This window comes from Orcinus orca, chromosome 10, assembly GCF_937001465.1.
Source record: "Orcinus orca chromosome 10, mOrcOrc1.1, whole genome shotgun sequence".
Lineage (NCBI taxonomy): Eukaryota > Metazoa > Chordata > Mammalia > Artiodactyla > Delphinidae > Orcinus > Orcinus orca.
The window spans coordinates 80,595,039-80,607,145 of NC_064568.1; the positions used below are offsets into that span (position 1 = coordinate 80,595,039).

The following is a 12,107-nucleotide window of genomic DNA, read 5'->3' on the forward strand; positions in this document are numbered from 1 at the left end:
TAACAGAAGCTATCTCTGAGCAGAGGGATTCTGAGTGCTTTGTAACTTTTTCTAAGTGTTTTTCTGTATTTTCCTAATTTTCAACAACAAACGTGTGATTTCAATCAATAATATTACCTAAGTGCTACATATTGATGTGCATACTTAAACCATACAGAAGATACTATCTGTTTTGGGGGCCACTCTGAAGGTTGTCCTGACTTGCTCAAGCTGGAGGCTTCCAGAAGGAACTAAGGGACTTGAGGAAAACTCAGAAAGGGAGGTTGTGGGAATTCCCTGGCGGTCCAGTGGTTAGGACTCTGCACTTCCACAGTAGGGGGCACGGGTTTGATCCCTGGTCAGGGAACTAAGATCCCAAATGCCACGCGGCCGAAAAAAAAAGGAGGTTGTGAGGACCCCTCTAAGTGTGGACCTAAATTACACTCCATCATTTCAGAGTTAATAACTACATAATTCAGTAGGTTTGGAGCACAGGACCACGGGCTGGGTAATCTGACAGCTCCCTCTCCACCATTGAAGCTCTTTCCCTCCTTCATTCTATTGATGATTTCCGTGTCTGTCCTGCCCAGAGGCCCATGAAACACTAAGTCAAGGAAAATGGAGCACAGATTCAAGGTTTCTTTGCCTACTTTTCACACACTGTCCAAAGCACAGTATAAGTAGGAGAACTCATTTCGAAACATGTTAGAGATGGGAGGAAAAAAGAAATTTTAAAGACAGGGCATCTCAATTCTTCCCATCCTACTTGGATTTTAGTGAAAATTTAAAAGAACAAATTACAGCATACATGTGTTCCAAGAGCTTGGAGGAGACTTGATTCTTAGTTACTGCTTTGTAAACTGTGGCCAGAGAGGTTTGATTATTGAAGAACCAATGCTTATGGCGCTCTAGTGCCATCTGGTGGTGAGCTCTTAGAACTGGCTGGTTTTGTTCCTTTGGCTATTTCCTTTGGCCTCAAATGATTCCAGTAAGATTAACATATGGGGAATGGAAGGAGAGGAACAAGGTTTTCCTCTCAAACAGTGGTAATGTGAACCTCTGAAAAGCATAAAAATACAACTACCTGTAAACAAATTCACTAGGAACTAGTTCTCAAAATGTAGTCCCCAGATCAACAGAATCAGCATTGCCTGGGAACTCATTAGAAATGCAAACTATCAGGTCCTGCCTCAAACGTACTGAACTATGATGGTGTGGTTAGGGGCCAAAAATTTGTGTTTTAACACAACCTCCAGGTAAGTCTGATACGGCATTCTTAAGACTGAGAACTATTGCTTTGAGCAACACGGCAGGTAGCTTTTCCTGATAAAAAGTCTCACCTCTGTGTCTTCTAAGGGCAGTTAACAATTTTAAGCAAGGATAGGTGAGCAAAGATGGTTCCCTACCTTGCAGTGATGAGCGGGAGCTCCAAGCCACACCCTGCCAACCAGGAGGTCACACTGTAGACAGGAGGGGATCCCACCACAGAGAGCAATTCCAGCAGATTCCCACCAGGGCGAGCTGTTCCAGAGTCAGCCTGAGAAACTAGAGACCAATGATCCAATCATTATCAAGTAAATCAAGATGGAAGACCTGCTGTGTGGAAGGTCCCCGTTGGAGAGGCTGAGTTACTCACATCCCAGCATACACTTAAAGCAGAGATTCCTACCTACCTGCTGCCAGGAAGAGAAAAGGAAGAGGAAGTAGGAATTTAGTTGCAAAAGGAAACTGCAAGGTCATGGTATACGGAGACGATGACTAATTCCACAGCAGAGTTCAGTAAGCCCCAAGCGAGCCAAGCATCACTGCCTGTATCATTGGAGGTTCCCACCACGACACCGCCACACATACACACAGCTAATCTATGGCAGTGTGGACTGCCCCCTTTCCTCCTTTTCTTCCCAAAGCCTGGTAGCTCCAGGAACACAAGCTGATCCCCCTTGGGAACACTGAACACACAAAGCACATACTAGAGGTACTTGAGTTTTATCCGCAGCATGGCGTCAACATGTGTGCAGAGAGAGTGCAAGCTTTAAGATGGACCAGTGTTCAAATCCTTATTTTCCGCTTCTATTGGGTTACTATTTGGCTAATCACTATAACCTCTGTACGACTCTGTTTTCTCATTGATAAAGTGGGACTCATGACAGGTATCAGTCTGCATGGCAGGGAGAGTTTAGTGAGATGGCAGGTTTAAATGACCAGCAAATATAGTTTAATATCCTCTTTTCCTCCTACCAGGCACCATGTAAAGGCAGCTTCTTTTCCAAGTCTGGACAATCGAGGCAGTCTTTGCAGGCCCAATGCTGAGCACAATGCCAGGCACAGAGTAAGGGCTCAATAAATGTTTATTTGCTCAGCTGAGTATGGAGTCATTGAAGGTTTGGCTCTGGTGTCAACCATCTCTGGGTTCCAATATCCCCCACATACCAGCTGATTTGAGGCAAGACACTTAGTATCCTGTCAGCTTTGGTTTCCTCATCTATAGAGTGGGGATCACAGGACCATCTCATGGGGTTCTGAGAATTAAGTGAGAAATATTTGGGAGCTACCACTAGATGAAAAGAACTTTCACAGAGGACATTCGGTGGGAGAATATAACCAAGCATTAAGCTGATCAGATAAATGTCAGACAATTAACCATGACTATGGAGCCCTACTGTGTCGAGTTTATGTTACCATTAAATAATACTCACAGGAAACTTGTGGCCATCAGGACGACTGGACAGTGGGAATCAGATGGTTTTACCCAAGCCATCTCCCATCTTTCTTGTCTCTGCCTCCCTGCTCCCCTCCCACCTCACCCTTACATGGCTCCAGATACTGGAGCATTTGGTGGCAAAGCGGTGATGGCAGTGAGAAAGGATTCTGGATCCTGGGCCTTGAGGATTTGGGAAGGATAAAGGGAAATGACACCTATTATCAAGTCCTGAGTTTCCCAGTCCAGTCAGTGGGTTCGAGTGCACGCTGTAATGATCCCCTCAGTGCTCTGGGAATCTGGGTAGCACTTGGGGTCACCAAAGGCCCCAGCCAGTTGTCTTGGGCACCAAGAAACTCAGATGGTTACCCCAGCACACCATTTGAATATTATTTTCTGTGTGTCAGAACACAGAGTTTGAAATAAGCAATGACGCATTCTGACCCAGATACCCCCAAAACACTCACATCACTGAAACAGATAAGAGATGGAATTCTGAAGAGTATCAAAGATGATGTATTTTTAGGGCTGAAAGAGAGTTCTCCTACCCCACCCCCCACCTCCACGCTCCCCTGCCCCCAGCTCTACAACTTCCAGGCAAAAGATTAAAAAGCTGCACACTTGAAAATCAGAATTCAAATGCCTGTTCCATACTTTTCTCCTTGGAGAGAGAAAAACAGAGAAGCTATGAGAAGCAGGAAAGCCGAGCCCCAGAGTCACAAGGGATTTGAGAGAGAGGGAACAAAGTTGGAAGCCTGGAGGCCCTGCGAGCAAACCACACCATCTGTCTGGGCTTCTGTCCCCAGGGTGTGCGTCTGTCCCCAGGGTGTGCGTCACACGTGGCCTCAGGAGAACCCCTGATGAGCACCTTGCCCTTAAGACAAGCAAAGCCAGGTGAGAGCACTGCACCCAAGAGAGGTCAAGGGACTTTGTGCAGAGAGGGGCCAGGCCTCAGCTCTGAGTGATGTGTGAGAGGAACCAGATAGGGAGAAGGAAAGACAAGGCTGTTCTCATGCGGATGCGGTGACCCTCCAACTCCCACCGAGTCTGTCCTAAGGATTGTAAATCAGACTTGTGGCCCATTTACAGGGCCAGATGTTGCTGTGTTCCTTATAGCACTTTGTATGACAGATATTAACAGATGGAGAGATGGAGAAATCCTGCTGGCCTAACAACAGTAATGATAATAGTACTAATAATTGATTACACTTATTGAGCACTTACTAGTCAGGACCCATGATGAGCGCTTTACACTATACTTCAGTTATTCTTCATAGTAATCCAATGGGGTAGGGCCCTCATTAAGCCCATTTTATGGATGAGAAAACCAAGGCCCCTCAGCAAGAAAGTGGTAACATTGGGGTAAGATCACAGACACCCAAAGCAAGAGCAAGCATTGGAATAAATAGGGGGGGAAAAAGGAACTAGTTAGAGAGATATGGGGGCCAAGGACACAGAATTCCAACTCCATCTTCTCTCCAGGATCGAGGCAAGAAAGATGGAGAATCGTATGTTCTCTCACCATTAACAGAAAAGCAGCCCCTCCAGAAAAGTTCAAAGACAGCATTTGATGGACAGGTCCGTGGAGGAGAGTGGATTTGATAATCACCTGTTAGGTTTGTGTCTGCAATAATAATCTCATCCACATAGAACACGTCCATCTCCGGAGACAAAGGGAGGAGGTCAATCTGATGAACCAGCACTGGGGAGTTTGCGGGAGGTGGCTGGAGCTGCGCGGAGCGATGCACACACGTCTTCCAGAGGTCGGTGCAGGCGAACTGCCAGCTGAAAACAAGCGCAGAGCAGAAACAGGCCTCCTGTGAGCACCGCAGTTCTCTCTCCTGAGAGCCCCAGTTCTCTAACCTGGGCCTGAGGATCATGCAGCCAGGAGACCCAATCCATCATGGCTGCCACAGTACAAGCATCCATCCAAGATGGGCTCAGCTTGGCTGGGATGCAACACAAGTGAATCACGTTTAAGTCCACCATCCATTCATAACAATGTCAGCAGTACTTTCAAATTACAATATAATTATGTGTCTTAAGCAGACCACCTGTTGGGCTCTACTATCAGGGAAGATTAATACTCTGGACATTTCCAGACTCATTTAAGTTTAAAAACACTTACAAAACCCTTAAGAGATGTGGAAAGAGAGGTGAATCAAGAGATCAGGATGCTGAATTATATTCCAGCATCTTTGTTCACTCGCTGAATGAATTTTGGTGAATCACAAATTCTCAGGGCCCCAATTTTTCTCATCTGTAACGTCAAGGAATGTTCCCTAAAATCTCTTCCAAATATGGTGGTCTATGATTCTATCCCTATGAGAAATGTCAGACTCCCTCTGGGGAGTATTAGATTCGTAACAACTAACTGCTCTTAAATCAAATTTCTTTGCCAAATAAAATGTGTTCAGAGCTGAAGTTAGTATCCAAGTCCCCAATATCAGAGACAGTTAGTACCTCCCATAGGCCACTGTCCCCAGGAAAGCTAATCATCCCAGCTGGCAGAATTCCCACCACACCTGCCCACAGATGAGCTACCTGTTAGGGCTGGCCCCCGCGAGACTCCAGTCACAGGTGACGTTCTTCTTAACGGTGTTTTGAAAGCCAGTTGTGAAGGACACTGTCACCGTCAGGATCGTATTCATGTGGCCTTTGTATGCAAGGCACAGCTAGAGACACCAAACAAGAAGTCCTTCAGCTCTGTCACTAAGAAGCAGCAATTCAAGCAATGTTTATCAAGGACAATCCACTCCCTAGAACCTGCCTTGTGCTCAGAGAGACAGCTAGCCTGCTCCTGCCCTCCTGGAGCTTACCGGTCTAGCTGGAGAGACAAATAGTTTAGAGCAAATTGTTATTCATCCAACAGAGAGTTATTCAATGCCTAACACTGTGCGTGGCCATGAGGATTTTAGAGCATCTCAATTATCAACAGAAACCCCCTGTTGTGACCCAGATACCTGTTCCACCTTGAGCAAGTCACTGTACCTCTCTGAACCTCACTCCTTAACCCTAATTCACCAGCATCCTTGGCTTCTAACTCTGAGTTAAGTAAAATTATATGGCAGGATTTTTCAACTGCGGTGCTATTGACATTTGGGACTAGATAATGCTTTTCTGTGAGGGGGACTACCCAGTGCATTGTAGGACGTTTAGCAACATTCCTAGAACCTACCCGCTGGATTCTACAAACACTTCCCCAGTTTTGGTGACCAAAAATGTCTCCATGCACTGCCAATTCTCCCCATGGGGCAAAATCCCCACCACCCAGCGTTGGGAGCCTGTGCTGTAGAGGAAAGGCTGGAAGTCGGGCAGTGCCCTGTCCTGAACCGTATAGTCCTGGCTCCCACTGCCATTCAACTAGGAAAGGACTTGAAACCACTACCATGAGTTCAGCCACCCCAAGAAGGTTCACTCTGGTTCCCAAAGGGCAAGTAAGCTGCAATTTTTTATGAAGGACAGCAGAGCTACTGACACAAAGATATAAGGGGTATTGAAGGAATGTGTCAGTCTATCCATCAATAACAATAACTATGATAAATAATACAAACTATCCTTAAATGAGTCCTAATCACTGCCCAAGCACTTTACTGGATTATCTCATATACTCTTCACCTAAATCCTGAAAGCCAAACCTCATTATTACCCATTTCACAGATGAGTAAACTAAAGTAAAACATGTAGGGCATGCAGGGTATAGAGTCAGAATTCAAATCCAGAGTCTGACTGTAGAATCGGCGCTCATACCTGGAGAGCAAAGAAAATACTACAGTGTAGAAAAACTTCTGTAGGTCTCAGCTAACAGAAAGGCATTTCCATGCAGCAACTAGCTAATGGGAGGACCAGAGGTGTCTGTTCACCCCTGAAACCTAGCATCTCAGCCCGAAAAGCCCTACAAGGCACAGCGATCACTCCTGTGCTTCCCCAGGCTCAACCCCAGAGAATAATTCCAATCCCTCCCTACCCACCTCGCCTGCAAGCACGAAGGCTGCTACTTACATGTGTGTACTGATCTAGCCGGTTGCCCTTCTGGGCAGCCGCGAGTATCAGGACAAGGTGTCGAGGCTGATGGAGGCTGAACCTCCCACAGAAGGGCTCTGTCCCACTGGTGAGGTGCCCATCAGAGCTGGAACCTTCTAGGCCTGGATGCATTTCGAACAAAATAGGAAGATGGGTGTAAATGTTATATAGAGTTTCCCAACATGTCTGCAGGGAATGGGTTATGGGTTCGCCATGACATTGACCCCTCAGCCCTTGAGTGAGCTGGGCAGGGATCGAAGTGGTCGGCCCACCCCCCAGCCTGAAGGCTCTAGACATGAGAAACCCATCGTGTCTGCCCTACAGCATCGAAAATCTATTACCTTTTTCTATGTATACCATGACACAGAAAAACTACTGAGAAGCAAGGAGGTAAAGAGTGTTGACTGTAACTTAGTCCACCTTAGTATTTTTAAAACATACCCTCACATTTTTAGAATTTGTTAGATTACTGTTTTATATATAATTCCTTTACTTGAGATGCAATTTGAATTAAGCAAGATTTGCACTGTTTTGCTGTTTCCCTGCTATGTCTGTTGCCCGTTTCCCACTGTACGGCATGAGACACAGTTCCTTATTCCAGCTCCCCGGCATCCAGGTTTCTAACTCTGCTCCACCTGACAGCTCGGGAGGGATGCCTTTTCTTTCTCTGATTCCCACACCAAACAGCTCCCTCCCAAGCACTCAGGGTCTGAATCCAGTTTCCATATTTTCATTTGACTCTTAACAGAGTCACCTGGGAGAGGAAATGAAGATTGTTCCCCTTTGACAAAAAAAAAAAGAAGAGAAAGAAAGAAAGAAGACAAGGAGGGAAAAGAGGGTAGGAATTTGTCAAACCAGAGATCATACCTTGCTCGAATCCCAGCCGGAGTAGGATGTTCGCTGAAAGGGGCTCCAGTTTGCATTTAACTGCAAGTAACTCCTCAAGGGCTGTTTGAATCTGTTAAAAAGAAAAACAGGGAATTCCCTGGATGTCTAGTGGTTAGGACCCGGCACTCTCACAGCCGAGGACCCAGGTTCGATCCCTGATGGGGAAACTAAGATCCCACAAGCCACACAGTGTGGCCAAAAGAAGAAAGAAAGAAAAACAACCAGGAGTTCCTACCATGGGCAGAAAGACCACCTTTACTTCCCCCACCTCTGCTTAAGTGAAGAAGGTTCCCACCTGATGGGCCGTGGCATTTGCAGGGACTGGCTGGCTAGAGACATTGTCCCAGGTAAGGAAGAAGTTCCCTGTGCCAGACACCATCAGCATCTGAAAAGTCAAGAGTGACGGGATTAAGGAACATGTGCTCATTGAACCAGGGAGACAACCTAGAAACACAGGACATACCTCCCTGGTTTGTTATTTCCTTTGTATTACAATTTCAATTTCTAAACTCACTATCCTCTAGAACTATCTGGAGAACACAAGTGTCATCACGTAATGAAAACTTTTCTTGGAAGAATATACATGTCTATCTCCCCATTGATGCCTGCCTCCCTCCTTCTCTTTAGAATGTGACACCTAAATGTCACCACTGAAGGGCTCACTCTCAGCCCTTCTCACCGAGCTCCCTCCCAGGGCTGGCCTGAGAGGGAGAAGCAGCCCCATGCGTGTCACACCCTCTCAGAGGCTGATTCAGCCTCTGCTTTGCTTCCACTGCATTCTCTGCTGGGCACATCCCACTTTTGTAATGGGGTGACACCTAACATCTTATATTACTTGTTTTCTCCTTTGCTCTGTGGTTCTTTATCTGCATGTTTTACTATTATACCGTAAGCTTTAAGAGGCACAGTTCATACTGAGTCAACCTTGTACACCAAAAAGCGGACAACAAAAAGTACAACAAACACAACATTGTAAATCAACTATATTTCAATTTAAAAAAAGAAAGCACACCAAACTTGTTCAACCAAAATATGGGGCACAACCAAGAGACCCAAAGACCCTGACCCTTACAAAGCAGACTTAGAAAACTTAATATACGGGGAAATAGGACCCGAATGGGTCAAAAAGCTATGAAATCTCGTATGCGTACGCTCACAGGCATGCATACATGGGTGTGGGTGTTAGGATGACCTTATCTCCTCTCTGGGGAATATGTTTCCAAAGGAAGATTTACCAGGAACTTAAATTCCTGGAACTAAATCCATAAATCAGGGCATATCAACAATAAGACTTTGCATTTTTTTTAAAAGTCCTCTCAACCCTATTGGATGGATACCCTATCTCTTTGGCAGCAGAGTTACCATCACGGCTCAAGTCTCCTGGCTCCCAGCCAGCGATCCTTCCACTAGGCGGGACTATATTCCTCGCAGAGTTCACCCCCTGAACCTAACCCCATGGGACAGGGAAGACACCGAGACCTGGATTTCCGGAAGTCTCTGGGCCCGGGCTTGGATCTGATGCTTCTCCCGGAGGTACGTGCTGACCACCTCGGGATTCAGCCAGGTGTTATGGATCTGGACACCAATCCTCACCCCGCGGCTGGGGGCTCTCCCTCGATGCTCTGCTTCCAGGTAGTACCTGGCTCCCCCGAGCAGCTCCAGCTTGGGGGTCTTCTGTTGCCAGGTCTCTTCACTCCCATTCTGCTCCCAGGAGTCAAACCAGTCAGCAGTGCCCACTGTGATGGAGGCCACTTTCACCTGCACCCCAATCAATACATCAGGACCAGCACTATGAAGCTTCTGGGTCTCTTTTTCAAACAGCAAGTGTCTAGACAGCTACTTAACAGGAATTTGGGGGCTGGTGGCCTTTTCCAACAAGTTAGGACCTGTGCCTGTGTATGTTTCTCCAGCCGTTCTTCTCTCTCTCTTTCTCAATTACATAGTATTCAGATGAGGCTGGATGGTCCATGTTCAGAGCTGAAACAGACAACCTGAAACCCTAGCTTTACATGATGCTGTGGGTAAAGCTGTATGAAGTCCTCTGAGAAACCTAAATGTTACTTGACTGCATCATAATCTATGATGTTTCTCTAGCCAACTACCAAAGCAATTTCATAGAATTATATTCATCATTTGAGAGGAAATACTGTGTTTCTTTGTCAATGGCACTAGTTAATTTTGGCTGTTTGTAGAAACACTTTTTCTTATCCTTCAAAGCTGATCAGAAATTTCCTGCATAAAACTAACTACATCCCTACCCAGAATTAGTGGTAAAGATGCAAGTTTTGGAGTCAGACAAATCTTGGTTTGAATTCTTAATATGCCTCTTATTATCCCAGTGGCCCTGGATTGGCCATACAATCCTTCTAAGCCTCATTGCCCTTATCTGGAAAACAGAGATAAAGGGACATAGCTCACAAGATGCTGTGAAGGTTAGAAACAAGGTGTATAACAGCTGTAGCATAATGCCCAGCTTACAGTAAGACCTCAATAAACATGCCAACACATTCAGCCAAGCTCTTTTTCAACAATTAAAATCATGTCAATTATATCTCAATTTTTTAAAAAAACTTTAATAAAAAAATAAACCACACACACACAAAAAAAACAAAATGTTAAAAATCTCTGGTTGCAAAAAAAAAAAAAAAATCTCTGGCTGCTTAATGGCATGTTACAACTGTCAGTAGAATATGAGAGCTTTCATTGTAAGTTTTTGGGTTTTTTTTCAGGAGTTAAGGACTGGGGACCAGAAGAAGGAAAACGAGAGGGAGGTGTATACCTTGGTCCTCGGGTCCTCCGACTGACTGAAATACAGGGAAGCCTGGTTGTCAGCCTGGATCCAGAAAGTGTAATTATTTGTCTCTGGGGCCACAAAGAACCCACTGAGCCGCGCTCTGGAAAGCAGAGGAACACAGACAAAGAAGTGAGGGCAACCAAGTCCGGAATCACTGACCCAAAAAATGGTGCCCTTGGACCTTGTTTGTCTTTATGGCAATGAGGAGGAAACACCTGACTCTTGTGCCATGTATTTGGCCAAAGCCCTCTGCATGCAGCTTTTCCTGCGGTGCTTGCCTGGCTCAGTATCTCAGCCCATCTCTTTGCGCTGGCACAACTCCCTGAGCAATCCTGTCATCTTTGGGAAAGTCGTAGTCGCAGCGTAGGTTTGCCTGGAGGCTTAGCTGAGATCACCCACCTAACACAGCCAGTGCAGAGCCTGGTGCACGGTAGGAACTCAATCAATACTAAATATTATTCTCATTATTACAAATAAAGAGAGATCACCAATCAGAGTTTGTGCTGATTTGGTCTAGATACCAAGAATCTTTTCTGATAATAGTTTTGAAAGTAACTGTGTGAAGGTCCATCATTATCATAATTTTTCAATCAATAAATATTTCAGTTTTTTCATTTAAAAATTTTGAATTTTATAGAAACGAATGGCAGAAAGAATGGAAAGAGCTACTGTCTGGTTTGTGCCTCCTCAAAATGGCAATTAGAGAGACATACCCTACAGGTCATACCAGACAGCCCAAATGTTCTTTTGTCTTTTGAGGTGGCCTGACTCTCCTTGACACTCCTGCACACACTGAATATAGCTGAAAGGTTTTCCTTTGAACACTATTGATGAGCCTCAAAAACTATGACAAAGACGCAGTACTAGGTGCCACAAATATATATATATATATATATATATAGCCACTTTAAAACCACGTATACTGGTGGTTAGATATCTAATTAGTATGGCTTCCAAGACAATAGAAACTCTACTCTGTTCAGATTTCCTTCCCTACTTGGCTTTTCAACGTCTGAAATTCCCTGAACAGAGAACAAAACCTTCCATTTCACAACTGAATTGAAGTTTTAAATAGCCAAGGGACTTCTCTGGCAGTCCAGTGGTTAAGACTCCGTGCTCCCACTGCAGGGGGGCATGGGTTCAGTCCCTGACTGGGGAACTAAGATCCCTCATGCCGTGTCACATGGCCAGAAAGAATAAAGTTCAATAAAATGGCCAAATCCTTGAAAGAGGTCACAGGTTGGCTGGAATTCACACTCAGGAGTCATGACCAACCTCTTTGAGAAGAGTTTCAAAAGAAGAAGAGATCCATCACACCTAAAGGATTCAGTCACCTGAATCCACACCTTTAGAGTACACTGTGTCTCCACAATTCTCTAACTTTCTATATTTTTAAGCCCACATTAAAATATGAGAAATTTTGGCCACATCCTTGAAGGGATTAAAAAGACAAAACTAAACTAAGCAGGAAAAACTTTATCACACTGCAGTCACCACTATAGAAAACAATGTCTCCAGAGCCCACTGGAGTTTCCCCTGCTATTATACCAGCCATCTGGTTGACATTTGGCACTGGATAACTGTTCCCACAGAACTGTTGGCTGCCCAGCCTCTGCTCCCTCATGTGCCCAAAGGGCAAATTCTCGAGTCTTTCTTTAGTATCATCCAGATACTAGTCTCACCTCTTAACCATGTTCCTGCGGCAAGTTTTGCCCTGCTCTCTAC

At 45.2% G+C, this 12,107-nt stretch overlaps 1 protein-coding gene across 1 annotated transcript in view; it reads right to left on the bottom strand.

The window, feature by feature from the left end:
• The window catches only part of PKHD1 (PKHD1 ciliary IPT domain containing fibrocystin/polyductin), a 424,641-nt gene that overhangs the window by 389,034 nt on the left and 23,500 nt on the right, over positions 1 to 12,107 (bottom strand). The window contains exons 14-21 of the mRNA XM_049716350.1: positions 10,368 to 10,482; positions 9,068 to 9,346; positions 7,884 to 7,973; positions 7,568 to 7,658; positions 6,680 to 6,822; positions 5,222 to 5,352; positions 4,287 to 4,462; positions 1,386 to 1,524 (exon numbers count right to left, since the gene is read on the bottom strand). Of these exons, the coding sequence (XP_049572307.1) occupies positions 1,386 to 1,524; positions 4,287 to 4,462; positions 5,222 to 5,352; positions 6,680 to 6,822; positions 7,568 to 7,658; positions 7,884 to 7,973; positions 9,068 to 9,346; positions 10,368 to 10,482 (1,164 nt within the window). The remainder of the gene's footprint in view (positions 1 to 1,385; positions 1,525 to 4,286; positions 4,463 to 5,221; positions 5,353 to 6,679; positions 6,823 to 7,567; positions 7,659 to 7,883; positions 7,974 to 9,067; positions 9,347 to 10,367; positions 10,483 to 12,107) is intronic.